At 46.4% G+C, this 22,179-nt stretch overlaps 1 protein-coding gene across 2 annotated transcripts in view; it reads right to left on the reverse strand.

Annotated features, from left to right (window-relative positions):
* XPR1 (xenotropic and polytropic retrovirus receptor 1) overlaps nucleotides 1-17,605 on the reverse strand; it is a 116,918-nt gene extending 99,313 nt beyond the window's left edge. The window contains exons 1-2 of one of the 2 annotated variants that reach the window (XM_075156806.1): nucleotides 17,311-17,605; nucleotides 9,924-9,975 (exon numbers count right to left, since the gene is read on the reverse strand). In XM_075156806.1, the coding sequence (XP_075012907.1) occupies nucleotides 9,924-9,975; nucleotides 17,311-17,379 (121 nt within the window). In that variant the 5' untranslated portion in view covers nucleotides 17,380-17,605. The remainder of the gene's footprint in view (nucleotides 1-9,923; nucleotides 9,976-17,310) is intronic. The other variant, XM_075156807.1, reaches the window with a different exon arrangement.
* Between the last annotated feature and the right edge of the window lie 4,574 nt (nucleotides 17,606-22,179).

Consider the following 22,179-nt stretch of genomic DNA (forward strand, 5'->3'; position numbering starts at 1 on the left):
AGCACTGATGTTAATCCTGTCTGATCACAGAAAAGCAAAAGGCATTCTGACTTTTCTTCTTCCTTTACTCTCTCTGGGAAGCCTTCTTGTCTCTAGGCAATTCAGTGAATTGTAACCTCTTAAAGGCTTCAGAAAGACACAGAACTTCCAAGAAATGTTTTCCTCCACCTGTGTTTACCAAGGTCCGAGCAGAAACAAGCCTTGACCCAGGCTTCTAACAGCGAAGTGTGTTCTCCTGTGGCTGGGCAGGGGAGAAACTGAACCTTTGCCTTGGATTGCCGCAGAGCTGAAGGACCATTTGGCATAGACGAAAGACGATGAAGTAACATGGAATGCCGCATCAGGCTCTCAGATTATTTATCCTTGCTTTCTAATTGCTACTTCTGATTAGGGAAGACAAAGTCATACCAAAACACTGAAGTACAAGCCAAATTCCATTAACCTATTTAAAGAATTTACCTTATAGGTACATCAGCTCGTTATTATCCCATTTTACTGCATTACGAGCTGTGCTCGTAAGGGACCTGCCTTTAAAAAGCATACCTGGGTCCACAGATTAGCAAGCACACTGTAAATGCTGCTGATGCCCTGACACACAGCATTAAAAATACAAAGATATTCACAACGAACTCATATAAATGATCAATCAGCTAGAATAGGAAACGATGAGAACAAAGAATGGGGGTTTAGACCAATGATGCCCATTCTGACACGTTACGGGACTGAGACAGGCTAGCTGGTACTGAACTGTTCCGTCTCAGCAGAGCTGTCCTGGAGAGCTGTGCAGGGCCAGGACCGCAGCAAAGGCGGTACCAGAATAGCAGCCTTGGCCACATGTCAGAACAAGTCTGCAACTGTGGGACGAGATAGATCCCGAGTTAACAGCTCATTCTTTTCAGCTTCTCTGCACTTTGCCCCACAAATACATTAGGAGCATTTATAAAAGCATGCTAAGCAATTACAGTAAAAATAAACCCAAGATTATAAACACAGTCTGGATGCCAAATTTGCCTCTTTTTGCTATTTAGAGCTCGCGTTTCAGCATGCAAAAAATTCTCACACACCCCCAAAATGTGTGCCTGGAGCTATATAGCACATGCAAAATAAATTGCATTTATATTGGTATGTTATGGTATGCAATTTCCCTCTTCCCAATCACACGGCCTGCCTCTCTTGTTAAGTCAAATAGCCTGTCAGCTTCTCATCAGGAAGTAGAAATTGGTTTTCCATCTCCTAGGAGATAAACAAGGCTTCCCCCTCCGCAGAGGGGAAGTTGAGCTGCGGAGTGCACAATGCAAGAGCCAGCGCCCGCGAACAGGCAGGCTGTGGTGTGCTCACCCACGGACTTTGCACCATCCCAGTGGCACTCTGTGCCCGCTGCAATGCCAGTCACCTTCCCGGACAGAGCAATAACTACTTTAAAAAGTAGATTCGTGTATTTTCATGCAGTTTTCTTTGTGATTTTTAGCTGAACATACGCAACTCTGACTCACAGTGCTGCTGCCTTACAACTAAGGAGCTTTAGGTACTCTTGTCATACCACGCGTTAGTAAAATATCCCTTATACCTCTCTGCAGTCTTCTTGAAGGTACACCCCTTCTCAGTTCACAGGGGAACAGATCCATAGGATCGGACTTCTACATTTCTACATTTAGGCTGTACTAATTCAGGGGAAAAGGGTTACCACATTCAACAGAAGTAGCATAAAACAATCTAAAATATATATTAACTAAATGGCCATATAATAAATGGAATAAAATATATATTTTTAAACTCAATTTTTTTGAACTGTGGCTTTGTAAAACCAAGATGCTGTAATTTTGCAGTTTTATGCTGTAACTAAAGTTAAAGATTATGTACTTACAAAAAGCACAATTACGTTTTAAAATTAATTCATTATCTACTTTTATTAAAAAGGGGTCAAGCTGCGAGGCTACAGATATACTGCAAAAAAAACCAAAAACAGGTGAAATACACAACTAGCCTTCATTTTTACTTCAGGGATCAGGAAAAAGAAACATGACCAGGAGTGGGTTGACTTTTCACCACATCCTTGCTAATTTTAGAATTACTTAATCAAAGAGACAGACCATCTCATGTTCAGAGACCATTACTGGGATAGCCGCTGCATGGTGTGGCCTTACAGCAGACCAAGGTAACACAACGGAAAGGACCGCTCTAGCAGGAGGGTGCCCAGGGACAGCCTTTGCTCCTCCACCGCACCACACAGAGATGTCAGGCCTCCATGGGTATTAGCGGGTTGGCCATTTTCTAAGGCATCTTACAAGCAGCTACGATGTAGAAGAATGAGATTTCCTTCCAGGGATATTCTTCTCATTCCCTTGCCCACAGCATGCATTTTTAAAGAGAGAGAGAAACCAATCAAATTTAATTCACATTGCATTATTCACCAAGTAGCTATAGTGTCATCCAAAATCTTAATTGTCTAATAATTCAAATCACCTATTTCAAATACAGCTCCAAAGGAATAGCTAGAAACCCAGGGGCTGCCTCCTACACACACACTAAATCTGGCTGTTAAGATGTCTAGTGCAGGGTTTTTTTTTAAACAAAGCAATAAATACTGGCCTCCTGTATATATACATGTGCAGTGCTTTTTCATGTCTACAGCCAAAATGCTGTTTGATGTTTCGCTGTTGTCTCAGGAGTGCTTCGTTGAAGGCACGGCTGCCTGTCAACCTTCCAGCTTTGCGAATCTTTTTATACTTTCCAACCCTCAAGTTTTGACCACTAACATGAAACCTGTCACATACCAGTTAAATTATGAGCACTGTTAATTCCTCTTACCACTAAAAAGGCAACAGACTGGCATTTTTAAATTACTGGAAAGCAAACGCAGGAAGGAAAAAGAGAAAAAAAAAAAGGCACAGTTGAGCATTTCCGATGTTGCTGTTACCCTACATACATCATTAAGGAATCATCTACAGCCTTTCTGCAGCTGGACTGATAAGCAGTTTGCAGACTTGCAAAAGAAACCTGCCTCTAGGTGCAGGCCTTTCATATGGGCCAGGCTTGACCACCAGGTCCAGCTTTCACTATTACCTCCTGAGCTACATACAGCTCCTTGATTATCCCACATGTAATAGCTCTTACTACTCAATACCAAAGGATGCTTAAGTAAAGAAAAAAAGGGTACAGAACAAAATTACAAAGCAATTAACCTAAGCCTTGAACCTATACTCTTTGGTACACTTAGGACTCAAGTTCTTCACCCAACATGAATGCCTCAAAGCTCTTTGAGCTGCTGTGGAAGTTACCCAGAACACATCAGAAGACAGAGGAAAAGGAAAAAAGGCTTGCTCAGCAACACCACGCGCTTCCCGGCTTGTGCACACCGGTGAAGCAGCGTATCGGCCCAGGAGCTGGCAGTGGAACAGATGGAAAGCGTGAGGAAGTCCAGTGTTTCCACCAACCACAATCACAAGCTTCCTTCAGAAAGAAACGGTAATCTACACAATCAACCTGCTAAACTACTCCCCACCACAACCTTCTTTGTCACCCTGCACGGTCCCACACCAGCCCAGAATGGACCAGGGGTACTCTCCAGAAGGTACAGACCTTCTGGAGCAAGTGGTTTCTAATAACTGAAAGGGTTCACAGCCAGGTGCAAACATACAAACGAACTTGCTGCCCTCAAGAACCAGGTGGCGAGTGGCTGGTGTGGACCCTGAGCACAGCAGGCCCCAGGGGCAGCAGCAAGGGCTGCTCCCTGCTGCCGAGACAGCTCTGAACGTACTCCAACGCCACAACTTGAGAACTCGTGGCCTATGCAACAGTAATAAAATCAAAACCTACATTGGCCAGTTGTCTGCACTGTCAACAAGTCACTCTCAATCATTCCAGCTCTGTACCTTACCTGACCTTTATTCCACACCCACATTACACTAATGGTTAAGCAGAATTCAATCACCTGGTCCTCCGTAGCTCTGGGGAAGTCACTATATCGACAACGTAGGTGGGTCTGCATTACTCGGAATTAACAGAAAGTGGCATGCGTTGGTACAAAGCAAGCACCATGGTCAGTCTCAATGCTGACTTGCTGTGAACGCTGCGCTGCTTTTGACAGCAGAATGACTTTTACATGAGTACACGGTACACTACATTTTCATATAGGCATCTGTGCTCTAAGTATTTTGGTGATCATCCAGCTGTTCTCTCACTACTCTGCACCCTGCTCCAACCATATGCACTGTTTACCTTTCAAATTTTATTGCCCTAGGGTAAGAGAAACCAGACATCACCTCCTTCTCTAAATGCTGGTATGCAGCCAGCTTCTCCTCCTGTTCACCGTTTGCATGCTCTGGAAGCTAACGTTTTCAACAAGCCCAATAACCTATTTTTCTATAGCTAGTCCAATACCTGGCATCAGGTCTCCAACTGAGAAGAGATTTTTTCATGGGATCATGGGGGGGTCATGGGGGTTTTTTTTGAGTTTACACACTAGTTATAAATACGGAGGCCACCAGACTGAATTATAATCTTCACAGAATCGAGGACCAGCATCTAGGGTGTAGGACACCAACCTTCAGTCGCATGTGTTCTTCAGGACACTGATCTCCTTGTCCTTTATGGGTGTGCAACAACATAGTGAAATAAAGACAAAGCATTCATCTGTTTGTGGCTGCTTCATGGTAGTTGATGTTGAAGACTCCCTTAAGCCTAAGCATTCCCATATAATCAAAACCCCAACCCGCTACAAAGTAAGCTTATGCAATTGGAAAAAAATGTTTATTTTGAAATAAAAAGAAGACATCTGTAAATATACAGACAAACCATATGCCTTTGATCAACCCTACAAAGCATGTCTGCATATAACAAATGAAAATTGTCAGCCTCATAACTTCCCTCGGAAAAAAAGAATGTGATTTCCCACGCCCTGCTTATTCACGAAGATTACTTATCACCCTAAAGAATACTATTTTATTTATTTAGTAACAGAAATAAATCCAAACTAAAGATTTGTAGCTGTCAGTTAACATGGCAAGTGCATTACAAATGAAAGCAGAAACAAGGGTGTAACCACACAAGACCCGCTGCCAGTGCTGGCACTCTTAAAAATGTCCCAAACTTGCACCTCTTGATTTTCTAATTTAGTGCAAGTCAATAGGTGAACATACAGATTACAAGTACCAGCAGAGGATCTCCATTACCACTAAAACTTTCCCCCTACCAATCAAATGTTAATTCAACATCACCTATTAATTTTGGGTTTGAGTTCTATCTCAAAGCGCTCCTACTGCCCGCTCCTACACTGTTACACCATTCCAGCCCCACACAGCCCTTCAACAAGCAGCGATCCTTGTTCAAAAGGTGCTGCTGGAATTCAGGATTGGGGTTAAGCAGAATCAGTAATCTCCATAATAAGAGGATACAACAGAATGCTCTTGTACCATCTGATATTAAAACAACAACATTTGTTTGCACAAGTATTGAAGGGAGGTTAAATTTCAATATTTGAAAGACAAATATTCTAGAAAATAATATTTAGAGTGGACCTTGTCCATTCAAGCAGATAATCAGAATGAATAATTTACAGCCACACTTTCATCTCCACTGCAGCTGAGAAGAGCTGCATTGTAAGGAGCTTGGGGAGATGCCGACACATCTGCTCACCAAGTGGAATAATCGGGAGGACTCCAAGCAACAGTGGTCCAGTAACCTGTTTTACTTAGGTGACAAATGGGACAGGAAGCAGTGGGAGGAACAAGGAATGCAAAAAAAAAAATCAGCATGCTCACGGTGAGGTCAGTATTTCATGCTTTTGCGATATCGCACATTCTGTCCCAGAGAAAACAAGTGCTACACCAGATTTTCACCTCTGAATTGTCACAGTTTCCTCCTAAAGGTAGGTCAGGGTAGAGAAAGGGTGCCTGCTCACAATGACCTGGCACGCTTGCATGCAGGCCTTCCTGCCATGCCACGAGGACTCAGAAGCTGGGAATAACATAATGGCAGCATCAACTCATCCAGATTGCTCCAGTAACAGCAAGCATCACATAACAAACAGCTAACAAAGCAAACACACATCAAAGAATTCTCCAGAAATTCAAGCAAGTCCCATCATACAGGCAGGAATCAAGCATCATTTGATACTTTTTCCAGTCATGTGTATAAGATCGAGTTAACAGACTAAACACTAATTTTGTACAGATGTTGTTCAGGTGGAAGGATGGTGCAGTTTCATCAGGGGAAAGCCTTGTAAAAAGATTATAAAAAACTAGAGGAACAACACTGGCATAAAGAACACCGTTGTTACAAAGTAGGCAGACAAAGGGGAAAAACCGTATCTTTGAAGAGATTAAAGAAATCTATGTGTACAGCTAGCAGCTGCCAAAAGAGATGTGCATACAGTCTGGTGTAACTCTCATGAAATACAGGGATCCAAAGCACCCTGCAACAGTGTCAGGGGACAGTTATAAACATTCTCCTCCTATCATTCTCCCTTGACAGGTTTTGCTTATTCACATCTACGGGGTTTTTTGTTTAACATCACAGTCTGTGTTTGTTACCTGAAGATAGGAAAAAGCAGATGGACATAGGTATAATTCAATGTAGCACAACGAGAAGGGTCACCATGTAACTAGATAACCAGCAGAGTAAAAACTGCACAATTTAGATCCAAGATCCTCTTCCCAGCAACACTTTGTCCACTAAAATAGCACTAGGACCATCAGTCGCAGAGCTTAAAGAGTCATTCTGAAGGTAGCTTTGTTTACCTAAATACAAACCCAATGAAAGCTATTAATGATGGATGGTTCACCTATTACCTGCCTTGCCTATTACTTACAACATGCCTTGGTTGGGTAGCACTTTTTTTTTATTTAAAGAGTTTCCAAAATCCTTCCAGCATACCACTAAGCAATACAAAGCATTTCTGTATGTATACAAATTTTACCAACTGATACGGTAAGCAGCCTGCAGCAGAAATCTGAGAAACTCATTCACAAGTCCCGAATTACACATCCAGCCAAGCAGAATAAGAAGCAGGAACAGCCTCAGCTTTGGCACACAAAACTCCCTTTTCTTCAGTCCGATGCACTAACTGAAGATTAGCTTTACAATACACATAAGGTAAATCAAAACCAACTGTGCACATCTACAGTGTGTCTGTGATTAACTAGTTCAATTAGAAAATGGATTTTAGTTAGACCAGTCTAAAATGAGTTTACATTAGGCTCATACTGGGAAGCTGGGTTTCAGTAGCGCACTTCTGTAGTTTCTGTGCTAAGCTCAAAGTAACACAGAAGTATCCATCACAAAATCCATATTAAACTGAAAACACGCAGGCCAACAGCCAGCCTGTTGACAATAGCTGCTACATCCCCCCAAAGTTCAAGGAACTTGCTCCATCTCCTCCGATAGGGACTAGAGCAGTGTTTTGGGCACAGTCTGTATGCAGTCACGCACTAAGCCTGGCCTAAGGCTTCTATAAACAAAGGCAGAAGGGCTTACAGGAGAAGGAAGTAAGCAACAGGGACAGAGAAATACCTGGTCTTGATCCATTTCCAGCACAAGCCTTTCCCAAAGCTGCAGCTCATGGAAAGACATCTGCTTTCCCTCTGTCACCTCTGCACTCCTATGGGCAATGGCTCAAACACACGCGCCCTTACAGACAGCTCAGTCACTCCAGCGCAAAGAGCCTGGCCCCGTCCTGAGCCACACACAATTTTCAGAGAGGAACCCAGAGACTAAAAAGCAAAACAGACTCTGAGCAGAGAGGAAGAGAGAGGGAAAGAACACACTGAAAACAAACTTTGAAAAAATCCAACCACCACGCACATACTCACATTCACTTAACAAACAAAAGGTGAAGGAATTAGTATAGCTGCTCTCTACTTAAAAGTGGGTCAGAAAAGACAGAGTTAAACATAAGTCATTCAAAATAGTTTGGATTACTTCGTTCTCTACAGCACAGAGGAAGACACCCAATCCCCAAAAAACAAACAGAAGACACTTTTCGTAAGTAGAACAATGTTAAGGCATTACTTTCCTTTTGTTGAGATTTTGACAACATCAAAGGAGGCAGAAGCACGAGTTAAAATTCTTTTAACATTTAGAAGAGCATAAATATAATATTGTACCATTTTATTCTTCACCTTATCTTCCTCTGCCAAGTATGTTTACACACAAACATCACAGCACATTACAGAACATCAATATACCACAAGCATTGAAAAAAAGAAATCAAAATGCTGAATTATAACACTTTGGAGTTTTATGGCTAGCAACTCAAAGCCCACCTTGAAATTCTAGGTATCACAAGCAAAACCCAATAAGTCATATTCAAACATTAGACTACAAAATTTTATTAGCACAGACACCATTTGCTCCCATTGTCAATAATAAACTGATGGATAGAATAAAGAAAAAATCTTGTAAATGCTCGTCTTCCATAAAACTAATGCTGGACTTTCACCAAAATTAGTAAGGTGTCTTTAAAAGTTAATAAAGATAGTCAGTTTGGCCTACACAAACACTTTTGTTCCTCTTGGCTAGAAAACTGGTTTTATGCTATTGGGGAGAAAGGTCCTCTAGGTTTGTGGGTGTTTTTAAGCAATTTTGCCACTCAAAAAAATAAAAGGAGACTTTCCTCTTTTGCCAGTGTATACTGGCAAGTTTTCTTCAGTTTTCCAAAGATAACCCGTATATTTTAGATGATGCTAGGACCATAACCTTTAGAAATCTAGTTCTAGGACCTGCACTTTAGAGAAAACGGTGATTGATTTAACAAAATCAGTAGGCTGAGTCAGGTGAGCAACTAAGCGTCAGGTTAAACCTAAAGATTATACCTGTCTGAGCATTGCTCCAATAAAGTTTAGATTGCGCCGCTGAAGAGTATGAGGAAAGACTGCCCCATCACACACACACACACTTAGTCTATTAACTATTGCAGGTTTTGTTTTAAAATTCTAATCAAAGAGCAGGTAGAGTTAAAGCCAAAAAAATTAATACTCCACATTATTTTAACTATGTCATACCTCATTTCCATATTCTAATTGACACAAAGAAAGTAGTTAATAAGCTAACATTAATAGTGACTAGCATTATTTATGTTAGCCAACTGACCACACTAGAAGCAGCAGTTGTTCTTCTGCTCTATAAATATGCAAGAAAGAAGCCCAGAGCCGCGTTCAAAGAGATTAGTGAAATTAACATTGCGCTGCAATCAAAGTGAAAATAATAACGGTAAGGAGGTTAAAAAACAGGTTGAAATCCACATGAAGAGCAAGAAAGTAGGGAGTGAAGCCACATAAAGGCAAAAAGTATTCAGTACTTCAAAGACAATGAAAGGAAAAAGAAAGATAAAGAAAGTAAAGGGCTCTATTGAGAAATTTTGCACAGATTATCGCTTAATTAAACAAACTATTCAAAACGCAGTGAGCTTAAAACCAAATGCTGTACTAAAATATCGAGAACACTCAGTGGCAATAAACACATGCAAACAAGAAAATATACTCATGTCCACATACGATAGGTAGCACAGCGTTCAGGGAGGACACAGAACGAAAGGATGAGACTCTTCCAGTTCAAATCACCAGTAACAAACCAGGAACCAGTATCTCTCTAGCACAATTATCTCCCGCAGTGGCTAGCTGTCACAGGAAAACAAAGGTCTATTCTCAAGCGATTAAGAAAGTACTTCCACCAGTGAATGCCCTTATAAGCAAGAGGAATCCAGCTGTTGAAGTCCTCAACTATACAAAGACATTTATTGTCCTAATGACAGAGGACAAAGAGTTCTAACAATCAAAAATAGCACACAGGCTGTGAAAGGCCAGGCATTTGCCCATCAGTGCATTAAGTTTACCAATTTAGGAGGACTGAGGACAGAAAAGTAGCAGGACTACGTGTCCAGCACCCAATGCCAAGAAAAACATGATTCTCAGTTACAATTTGCTTACCTTCTATAGAAGGGGCCTGGTCCACAGCTGCATATAGCATCTCTTTCAAAGCCTGCAGGGGAGAGGGAGAGAACAAGGAATGCAGTTAGTATTAAAAAAAAAAATTACATTGTTTTGATATGCCTGTTTGAAAACAAAAGCAATTACAGCCCTTTTATCCTCCAGACTGACACAGAAAGCTACGGAATGTGATGTCAACACTATCACACGTATTTCTGTTAACAAGAGAAACACAAGTTCATGTTTACTGACTGCTTTGTCTAAAGACTGTTACCTTACTAATCTGTAAAAATTATTCCGACTGTATTTTTCAACATCTTCCTTTGGAAAAATGTTTCCCAGCTGGTAGGCTGTTAAAGGTTTTACATTTTGAAAAAAAAAAACAGAAAAAAAAAACCAAAAGCTGTTGCGTGACACAGAAAGGAGTTTGTCGAGGCAAATGGAGGAAAAGCAGCCTCAGGGATTTAATATCACTGTTATATAGGAGTACAGAAATACACATACATTGTAAAAGCTGAAGACAACATGACGGAGGAGATTAGCGAACCAGGGCTGACGGCCTTCTCTTGAGGTGGAAACTGAAGGACAACATTAACACCAGCCAGAATTATTAACCAGGTCTTCACGGCCTCGAGGCACCGTGAGCTGCCTCCCGGAGACCACAGGAACAAGCCGCTCACCCAGGCTCAGACTGCTGGTGCAAGAGATGAACAGTGCAGGCAGCAGGACCAGGAGGCAAGGTGGTCCTACAGCTAAATACCAAGCACCCCTGGCAGTAACCCCTTCCGTTAGCAGAGCCGGGAGGGAGGCACAACATCAGAGACCTCATCACTTGCAGCTCCTTTTCAGAAGGCCTCTTTTCAGACCGTTACTAAGATGCTGGTATTATTCCAGCCATTGCCTAAAGATTTGCTCTCTCTCACATCACACGTGCAAGCAAGAATCAAATAAACTGAATTCAGATCAATGGCTGAAGGAATAGACTGAACCATAATTTTGGAACTAGAAGCCACCAGGAAGGGTCCATTCCTACTGCTGAGTGATTTGTTTACGCACCCCCCACATCATTTGATAAAGACAGGCATCTTAATGCACATACTGAACGTGAGTGTGCTTCACACGCAGCTGCTGCAAAAACTAGATTTTATTCCCACACTTTTGAACCTACAGAAATCTAACACACAAAAGTCATTCAGGTCTTTCTGAAGAGTTCCTGTCTCTTCTGCCTGTTTCCCAACATATCCTGTACTTCTATAATCCTACATCTCTGCATTTACCATCTTGTGTGTCTGTCCGTGGTCCCCCCTCCCCGGTCAAAACATCACAGCCTAAATAACAAATTCCCTAACACCTTCAAGGCAAGAACCACAAGCTCAGCAGCTGGAAACTCAGCACTGTTGTAACATGGTGGTTACGATCCTGTTAAGTAAATAAAAGGTCTAAAGGACATGTCTGTTTATCACAAGGTATCCAAGGTGGCAGGCTACACCAGCAGCTCAGACATCTCTCTGATTCCCGAGACCACAGAGGTCTCAACAAAGGTCACTCGCATAATTGTTTTCCCAACTGAGCCATTGCTGAATGATCCTCGTTCCAGCGGCACACCTCTCCTCTACCCTCGGTGCTTTTTTTAAATCCTTCCCAAACACTGGCCGCTTCAATCCTTTTCCCCCCATGACTCACAGGCCGGCAGCGCATGATCTGCCTCCATCCATCAAGCGGTCAAAAAGCCTTCCCCCTTTTTCATCCCGCTCGTCATCCTCACCTACCTGTAACTTTTTCCATGAACCACAACCACACGACATAGCATACACAAACCTGAAGAGACAGCAAATTGAAAGTCACTGTAGTAAGAACTCCCTCCCTTAACCCACCCACCCAGAGGTAAACCTGCAGCGTACTTCCTATCTCTGGTTTTATCAGTCATTTTAAAAAACACATTAAAAAGGCCCACAACACTGACAGTCCTGCACTAAATCTTGAAAGCTGAAGGAGTCGGTCATCCCACAGACCTCTCCCTGTGCAGACTGACATATTACAGTCTGGCAGCTGCAGGGCAGCAGATTTTGTTACTGCTTACCTGACCTATATAAGTAAACCAATAACCTGAAAGTGAAAGGCTCGGTGCTCCTTCACACCTAAAGTATTTAGTCCTCTAGATTACAGAATATTAGAAATGATTGTTTCCAAAAGTTATCCATCACTGTCAACTTCAAATGTTGAAGAATTACTTTCTGCTCTCAAACTAGACAAAAAGGGTCTCTCCTTACTTTAAATTCTGCTAGTGATACACCTTGCACCTGCAGTAAACTTGTATAAATGTGTATCAGAGAACCAAAAAAAAGCAGAAAGAAAACACACGTGAAAATGCAACTGTCACACCTTAACAGTGAACAAATTCACAGACAAAAACCTTAAAACGCTCAAACAAAACTGTTGTTTAAAGCGAGTAGCTTCCAAAACGTTTATGCTCTTCTAAGCTCGTCTGCTAACACCCAGAAGGACAAATAGTGAAATAGCACAACAGATTTGTGTCAGGAGGTGGCAAGCCTGGGTGTGAACTGCCTATCATGAAGCAGGGTTTGACGAGCAGAATTGGCCACCTCCCAAAAACTGAAAGCCTGTTTCTGGAAGAGAGACCCTGAGGCAAGCAGGCTACCTCAGCCATCAGTTTCGTTTTCCCTACCTACTTCCTGCTGTGTCTCGGAGAAATGATTTCTAAAAACTTAACAACCTTCTCTCTTCTCCAAAGGCAAAAGTATTTAAAACCTGGAGTCTCCTTAAAAAGGAAGGGAAGTCACCTGCTCGTACCTTTTACCCATCTCCCCCATGGACTTTGCACCTGTAGTAACTGTTCTGATTCTCCTTCTTCCCCAGATGCGGCAATTTCAAAGGTTTTAAGCACTTTTTCTTTAAAAATACCATCAGACTTCTGCATCCAGATAAACAAATTCAGGCCAGATGAACTGAAACAAAACTGCCATCTGGCAACTGTAAAACTCCACCGAATTTCCATCGGCCAGACGTGCAGACGTACACTTAGGTTTAGAAGTCCGGGAAGACAGAGCAACGCTCTCCTATTTCTCCTAAAAGCACTCCAGAGATGGACACAAGAGCAAAGGAAATCGGCAGCATGATTTGTGGATAAACAGAGGACTAGCAACTCAACAACTTCAGTGCATCAAAAAATGCGCATTAAATGCAGTGAAGCTCGCTCTTCGCAAAAAAGCATCAGCTGAAATTCACCTAAGAGTTACCTTAATTTGTTCAGTACTGACTATGTGAAAAAGAGAATTGTTGTCTGATACAAAAAGATGGGATTTTGTTTGTTTTTATATTTTATCTCCACACCAAAGGAACTGAAAGTAAATGAATGGTTCAAAACTTAAGGTTTTAAGACAAGTGCACTGAAGCATATGCCGCAGCAATCATTTAACTGGCTACTAACTTTACGGAAGAAGATACACTGCCAGATCCCCTGAAACAAGGTGAGCAAACCTTTTCACTGCCACTGCCAGGGTCGGGGCACATCCACAGGTCACTGCCTGGCTGCACGGCGAGGAGCACTGCAGACACAGCAACTGCGGGAGCCGAGCGCCCAGGTACGTGTGCGAGGCAGCCAGCACCCCAGGACTTGGCACACCCCCCCTGAAACCGCTGCTCCCCTCTGCTGCGGTCTTTGCACAGAGAAGGCAGCGGGTGCAGAAACTTGAAGCATTACTTTTAACAAATAGGAAGTTTTCGGACAACAGACATTGAAACCAGGACCGAAGATGTTTAGAACTTTGGATTATTTAATGTTTAACATAATTAACAAGCATTTCCACAAATTAAGCGTTTATCAATACATTGTTTTAAACTCAGTCGCATCCAGGGAGTAGCCTGATAATGACACCCTGGCCTTCAGCAGTAAAAATGCCCCTTTACATTGGGAGTATGTATTACGTTACTGCCACTGGTCCTCACCTAAAGCCCTCCTGATCATTTGCACTGACTTAGGTTTCAAGAATCATCTGTTAGGAATGGAGTTTGCACAGTAAATGTGACATATAAAATTTGCATGCTTTCATGCAATCTTTAGAATGGAAATTTGTAATGGAAAGTCAAATCAAGTCAATCAAGGTTTGTGTAAAGCTCCACATTAATGTTGACTCAGTCATGGCAAATGTCTGCAAAAAGCTGAATGAAACAGAATAGCATACATCATCATTTTTCCTCTTTTCTACAAGACAAGCGTTCTTTCTTAAAAAGCAGATGGACAGTAATGGTCACTGCAGAGCTTTTGTTGAAAGAAAATAATAATTTGAGCCATAGCTATCAAAGTATATCTTCTTTTTGCCTGTTTAAAGAAAGTGAATGGTTTTGTCTTCCTCTAAAGCTCTTCCACTGACCAAGTATCTGCCCTAAGCCTGGGCAACTTCCATACTTCCTACAAGCACAGTTATAATACTTAAACAGATTTTTCTTGGAGGGAAAAGATTACGCCAATGGTAAGAACTTTTGAGGACTGTAAATTGTTAAAGATCATCTGAAAGTGAAACTACATTTTTAGGTATTCAAAACACAACAGTCTCGTACTTCTTCCTGACGTTATCAGAACAGATTTCACCATCCTCCTAGTTTGACCGGCAATTTATGCGAGGCAAAGCTCCTTGCAGCCACACTCGCTGCGCATCCCATCAAACCAGAGACACGGCACCTGGTGAGGATCTCACAAGTTACCTGGGTCTTACCACACTTCGGGACTGTCTTGACTGCACGAGTCACCAGTGGAAAAAACTACAAATATCAGAGCAGAAAAGTAAGGTGACTACAAGTAAGCTTTATGATACAGAATGATTAAAACAATTTCTATACCATCTTCTAGTCCTTTCATCAGCATCCTGAACTTGACATGAGAAGTCCCTGGAAACAGGAATAATCTTTTCAGAGTTAAAAACCTACACAACAAGGTGTCTCACTCTGAAACAGTGCTTGATTACTGTTTTAATTAAGAAGGAGAAGATAAAAACTGTCAGATGAAGAAACACTACAATGCTATTAAATATACAAATAATTTTTTAAAATTTTACTATGATGCGTGCTGTAAGCAATATTGCACGCAAGTAACACAAGCAGCGTTTGGCCTTATGTTTGCTAATCAACAACTCAGAATTTTTCTTGACAAAGGAGGGCTGTATGCTTTTTGCCTCAAGTACAATCAACAAGTAAACTGAGGTAGCGCCGGCCTTTTATGCACCGCACCCACACGACCACCAGTTACTGAATAATAAATGCCAGACTATTCCATTACTGTAATATGCATGAGCAGGAGTCTGACTCACATTCAGCCAGCTGCAACAAGGGAAACAAAGAGTTTTGAAACTTATTACTAAAAAGGAGGGTAGGGTTTTTGGTTTAATTCACTCTATGTTAAGCTATCTATCCAAGGAGATTACTTGAAGTCTAGAAAGAGTAACAACCTGAAGGAAGTTTTTACTGAAATCTACCTTTATTTTAAATTGGGATGGGGGAAGGGAGAATGACATAATAATACTGCCCTAGTTAAAACATCTGAAAATTAACCTCCTATAATGAAAACAGTGGCCGATAAGCAGCAGAGTTCTTCACACATTAATCAAGGTGTCATAGTTCACTGGGTCTCCTTTACCCTCCCTCTACATCTGTCTGGTCAGCACGCAGCCAAATCTTTTGCCCTTCTATTTCTTCCTTGCCTTCCCCTCCAACCCTCCTCCAAACCTTCTCTTAGGAAGATATGCAAGTTTTCTGTTTCCAGGAACAGAAAACAATTCTTGCACGGATAACCCATTGGAGACACAATGCAGAACTAAGCTGGTACTTTATTTTATCAAGACAATGGATTTCCTCCTTCTCAAAGACTGATGCATTATTTGCTCATCTAGCTCTCCACAAAATTCAAGGAGATCACAATTTTGTTCTAAAGTAAAATCTGACTGCAGTTTTTATTTAAACATCCATTCCTTTGCAGTCAGGTAAAGGAAAACAAAGGAACAGTCAAAAGGGCAGATATAAACTTTTCAGTTCAACATTATAACAAAGCAAGCTAAGATAAATGTGCTTTTCCTTGCAAATGCACAGATTAATAGAGGTACTAGAAATAAATTGCTATTATAGTCCTAGAGAGAAAATACAGGCCTTCAAATGATAACAAATGTTGTATGGTTTTGACTGACTCAATCAGTCAAGAAGTTTTGCTGATCATGGCTCTCCTATAATCAGCTTTCTGTTGTCTGGGTTTAATTATTACTTGTGGAAAAGACCGACATCACTGGCACCAACCACTTTTACTGCTAACGCTGAAGTAGGAAATGGTTTTACTACAAATAACCACCTTCAGCTTCATCTAGTTAAACTGAAGTCAAGCACCACTATGATAAACGTGAAACTAAGCAATCAGCATGACCTTTAGAAAGCTGGCATAATAAAAACTGAAAAGCTGTATTCTGCAAATAATTCACGATTAATGCAGCAGAACTTTGTGTAAACAGTGTTCATAAATGTCCCTATTCAAGCAGTTCACCTGAAATCAAGTATGAAATAGCGAGATGCAAAGCCTCACTAGCCTTATTTAAAAAAAAAAAAAAAAAAAAAAAGGCAACCGATGCCAGGTTTGCTGCCCTGTTTCGAGTCACTCAGGTAAGCTGCTAGCATTACCAAACCAGACTGCGGCCCTTCACAGGGCAACGCTTGCAGGAAGGGAAGGGAAGGCTCGGCCTCCAGCTAGAAGGTGGAGGGTGCTGCCCAGCCCGCCGGTCTCGCCCTTGGGAGCCGCGGATGGAGGCTGAGAGCCGCCTCTCAAAGTCACCCCTCCTCTGCCTGCCTGTGCGGAGAACTGGCGGTGGTGCTGAAAAATGACTGCTACCGACAGCAGGGCTGCGGCCGGGCTCCGGGAGGGGATGCCCGGGAGCAGAGCACTGCACAGCTCCGGACCGCGGTCCCGCCGGCTTCACATCTCTTCTGACCTTTGTCCCACACCGAAAGGTTACAGGCAACAATGAATTAATTAATTGGCCACCCGGCGCTTCTCCTCCCAGCGGTCCCAAGCTGCGGTGGATAAACACGTCGCTTTTACAACGTCCTCCCGCCGAGAAAACAAGCGGGAAGCTGCCGGCCGCCAGCCACCGCCGCCGGGCAGGGGAGCAGCCTCGCACCCCCTCTGCACGGCCAGCGACCGCTACGCGCTGGAGCACACCCGTGCAGCTCGGGCGGCGCTTCTCGGGCACCCACCACCCGGCCCCGACGAGGCACGGGGGGACCGGGGCCGGCTTCACACACACACCCCCCCCCCACCGCCGAGCCCCTCTCCAGCGCCGCGCCCCGCCGAGCAGCACGGGGGGAGCGCGCCGAGGCGGCGGCGCGGCCCTACCTCATACTGGATGTACTGCTTCCGCCACTCGGGGGTGATGTGCGCCGCGAGGTGCTCGGCGAACTTCATCCTGCCGCCGCCGGGCCGGGGCCGCGCTCGCTCTGCGCCCGCGGAGCCGCCTCAGCGGCGCCTGGCTGCGAAGGGGCCGCCGCCGCCGCCGGTAGTGGGGGGCGGGGGGGGGCCGCCGCCACACATGGGCCCCCGCCCGCCCGCCCCGCCACTCCTCAGCCCGCCTCGGGCCTCCTCAGCGCCGCCCCGCCGCCGCCGCCGCCGCCTCCTCCGCCGCCGCCGCCATCTTCCCCGTCCCGCCGCCCCGCCACCGCCTCCCAGCCGTCAGCCGGCCCGACAGCCAACCGGCCGCCGGCAAGGCGCCATCGCCACGGCAACCGCTGCCACCGCCCACCGCCGCGCGGGGCGGGGCGGGGCCCGGCGGAGGGGCGGGGCTGAGGGCGGTCGGCCCCGCCCCTGCCCGCCGGGCCCGCGGGGGGGGGCGGTGGCGCCGGGACTCCCCCAACGGGGGGGGGGGTCGCTTCCTTTTTACTTTTTCTGCTCATTTTTGGGGTCGGTTTGGACCCAAACGTGTCACCTTGGTCCCTCGGGCCCCTCGGATGGCGGCTCTGGGACAGCCCCGGTTTGAACCCTGAACCCTTTGGGGTTGGCTGGGATGGGATGGGATGGGTTGAGGATGGGAATGGGATGGGCATGGGGATGGGAATGGGATGAGATGGGGATCAGAATGGGATGGGGATGGGATGGGGATGGGGATCAGATGGGATGAGGATGGGATGGAGATGGGGATCGGAATGGGATGAGATGGGAATCAGAATGGAATCGGAATGGGATGGGGATTGGAATGGGATGGGTGCGATGGGGATTGGAATGGGATGGGATGGGGATGGGATGGGGATTGGAATGGGATGGGAAGGGGATTGGAATGGGATGGGATGGGGGTTGGAATGGGATGGGAATGGGAATGGGATGGGATGGGTTGAGGATGGGAATGGGATCAGAATGGGATGGGGATCGGAATGGGATGGGATGGGGATTGGAATGGGATGGGGATGGGAATGGGATGGGTTGGGTTGAGGATGGGAATGGGAATGGGAATGGGAATGGGATGGGATGGGATGGAATGGGATGGGATGGGATGGGAAGAAGTGTGGCAGGGAGAGCAGTGTGCCTGGGGGGAAGAGGTGAGGGGATGGGGAGGTACCAGCCAGGGAAAAGAGAGAGAGTGGGGATGGAGGTGGAGAAAACACAAGAAAGATGAGTAAGAATTGAGGGAGGAGGGAAATGGGGCTGACAGGCCACAAAAAGCTGGGGGGGAGGAAAAGAAAGAGAAGACAGTGCAGAGGAAATGGAGGAGGGGAAGAAAAAAGAAAAAAAAGGGGAAATTCTCCAAAAGTTGCAAGCCTTTGCCCTTGCACCACTCGTCACTCTTACCGGCAGGGTGCTGGGTGCTGCGCTGGGTGGGGCGAGGGGGCGCAGGGAAACCCCGGGCAGGTGTAAGAGCAAGCCCACCCGCGCGGGGGCACGGCTGTCCCGAAATCCAGACACCCCCGGGGACTGGCAGGCTCGGTACCTGCTGCGTTACAGCATGAGAGACCAAACTGGAGCCGTTCGGAGTGGGGCTGCAGCCCTTGGTTATCCAGGGGTATCCCAGTGGCCCTAATCCTGCTCTTCCCCACTCCCAGACTTTGGGAATTGGCTGTGTTTGGGATTCGTTTTGGTTTTCCTTGAAGCTTCCCAACCTCCGGAGTTTTTTCCCATACCCCCACCAGGCTGTTAAAGGAGCGGCAGATCCCATCCCAGCCGAAAGCCCAGCCACGAGGCAGCGTCCTGCCCGCCGCCGGCGGCACTGCCCGCAGCGTCGCTCCCGCTGACGGGAGCAGCACCGGCCCAGCCGCCCGCAGAGCTCGTTTGCTCGGGTGATTTATCGGGGTCCTGTCGCAGGCCCGGGGACCTCTGATTTGCCAGCGCTCTTCCCCACGCCAAGATTTACCCGGCAGCGACAGCGGCGCATGCAGCAGCGATGCTCGCTGATACCATCTCTTAATTATATTTGCAGAAAACCGTTTAATGAATAGAGCTTTAGTGCCCTTCAGCTGAAACTTCACACTCAGCAACCTGCCCGGCGCTGACCTCAGCACGAGCTAACCGCTATGTCACAGCTTGACTTACATTTAGCAGGTCACCAGCTTTTTACCGCGTTACCTTTGCAGGCTTGTACCAGATAAAATCGCTCAGGGGCTGAGCCTGCTCCCCCCACGACCAGCGGCGCCGGCTTCGGCGGGAGCAGACGCCAGGTGGGTCTTTGCAGCTTCGACCCTTTGAATGCCGTCGGGCTTCCAGAGATAACGTGCAGCATGGGGGAGGAGAACGGATTAAGAAATAAATATTCTCTTGATTATTTGCTGCATGCGTTGCATGAAATACGTACCGTGGTGTATAATAAGCGAATATCTTCTGATATGACAGCTTGCAAATTCAGCGACTGAATATAACTAGTGATCCCCCCTTGCCTTTGTACCTCGGAGGGCTTTTTACCCACCAATAAATGCTATTTATTTATTTAACACCAATAAATGCTATTCATTGGTATTAAACAAAGGCAGTCGAGAGCAGGGGAGGCAGAGCAGAGGCTGAATTCCTTCTTACTCACCATTGCCATGTTCTCTAGCAACAGCTCCGTTTAAATATCTGCTTGGCAAAGCCCTGCCTCCTGTCATCAGACGCGCTCTGGGACCGCGCTTGGCATCATGACAGTGTTTCACTGCCCTGCTGGGACTCCCACTCCTCAAAATGCTCCTCTGCACATCCAGGGGCTGGGGGGGGAAGGCAGGAAGGAAGAGAGGGCAGGAAAAGCCTTAAATGAAAGAGGAAGGGCCACCGCTGCCCGCCTGCTGGAGGGCAGGCAGGGGGAATGCAGGCAGCGCATGCCAGCCGAGGAAGGATGCTGATCCCAGCCGGTCCCGGTCCCCATGCCTCAGGTCTGGATCCCAGTCCCCATGGCTCGGGTCGGGATCCTGGTCCCCGTGCCTCGGGTCTGGACCCTGGTCCCACTGCCTCGGGTCTGGACCCTGGTCCCCGTGCCTCGGGTCTGGATCCCAGTCCCGCTGCCTCGGGTCTGGATCCCGGTGCCCCTGCCTCGGGTCTAGATCCTGTTCCCCATGCCTCAGGTCTGGATCCTGGTTCCTGTGCCTCGGGTCTGGATCCTGGTCCCCGTGCCTCAGGTCTGGATCCCGATGCCCGTGCCTGGGGTCTGGATCCTGGTCCCCGTGCCTCAGGTCTGGACCCTGGTGCCCGTGCCTCGGGTCTGGACCCTGGTCCCGCTGCCTCGGGTCTGGATGCCGGTTCTCATGCCTCGGGTCTGGATCCTGGTCCCCCTGCCTCAGGTCTGGATCCTGGTGCCCGTGCCTGGGGTCTGGATCCTGGTCCCTGTGCCTCGAGTCTGGATCCCGGTCCCTGTGCCTCAGGTCTGGATCCTGGTCCCCGTGCCTCGGGTCTGGATCCCGGTCCCCATGCCTCGGGTCTGGATCCCGGTCCCTGTGCCTCAGGTCTGGATCCCGGTGCCCGTGCCTCGGGTCTGGACCCTGGTCCCCGTGCCTCGGGTCTGGATCCCAGTTCCTGTGCCTCAGGTCTGGATCCCGGTCCCCCTGCCTCAGGTCTCTACCCTGGTCCCCATGCCTCGGGTCTGGATCCCGGTCCCCGTGCCTCAGGTCTGGATCCCGGTTCCTGTGCCTCAGGTCTGGATCCCAGTTCCTGTGCCCCAGGTCTGGATCCCAGTGCCCGTGCCTCAGGTCTGGATCCCGGTTCCTGTGCCTCAGGTCTGGATCCCAGTGCCCGTGCCTCAGGTCTGGATCCCGGTGCCCGTGCCTCAGGTCTGGATCCCGGTCCCTGTGCCTCGGGTCTGGATCCCGGTTCCTGTGCCTCGGGTCTGGATCCCGGTTCCTGTGCCTCGGGTCTGGGTCCTGGTCCCCCTGCCTCAGGTCTGGATCCCAGTCCCCGTGCCTCGCTTGCACCAGACTGCCCCATTCCCCTCATCTCTCACTCTTTTCCAGGAAAGAGTTTGCATTGTGATTTTCCCCCCTGCTCTTGTAGCTAGGAAAAAATAAAAGCAGCAATGTTATTTGCATTTTTAAACGGAGCAAGGAGAAGTCGGGAGTGGGCTTTCCGCCAGTGCAGTCTGGCACTTGCTTTGTTGAGAGCATATAGAATAATTTATAAATAGCATGGTGTTTTTTTTTTTTTTAATATAATTATACTTTTAAAGATCCTGCATTGCTGGGGAGAAGGAGTCTTCGAAAGAGGCTTTAGAAAAAGAGTCTTGCAGAGGGAAAATTTTCTTTAATGGCATTCACAAAATCACAAAGAGAGAGTTTTCCATAGCAGGAGACAATGCAGGACACCCACAGACAACCATTCCTACACCTCTCTTCCCACCTCCTCCCCAGGCAGCTGACTTTTAAGACACCTGGATATTTAGGGGCTCGGTTTGTCACGGGAGGGGATGCTTTAGCAGCACAACCCTCCCTGGCCCCACAAGTAGAGCAGGACCTGCTGAGCCTGGACCACTGAGTGGGTCAACGTCAGGGGGAGCTGGGAAGATAAATTCATCTCCTCTCCGTTAAAACCAGAAGAATCATAGAATCACAGAATCATACAGGTTGGAAAAGACCTCTAAGATCATCCAGTCCAACCGTCCACCCAACACGCTATGCCCACTACACCATGTCCCTAAGCGCCTCATCTACACGTCTTTTAAATACCTCCAGGGATGGTGACTCCACCACTTCCCTGGGCAGCCTGTTCCAAGGCCTGACCACTCTTTCAGTGAAGAAATTTCTCCTAATGTCCGATCTAAACCTC

The sequence above is a fragment of the Calonectris borealis genome, chromosome 8 (genome assembly GCF_964195595.1).
Source record: "Calonectris borealis chromosome 8, bCalBor7.hap1.2, whole genome shotgun sequence".
Classification (NCBI taxonomy): Eukaryota; Metazoa; Chordata; class Aves; order Procellariiformes; family Procellariidae; genus Calonectris; species Calonectris borealis.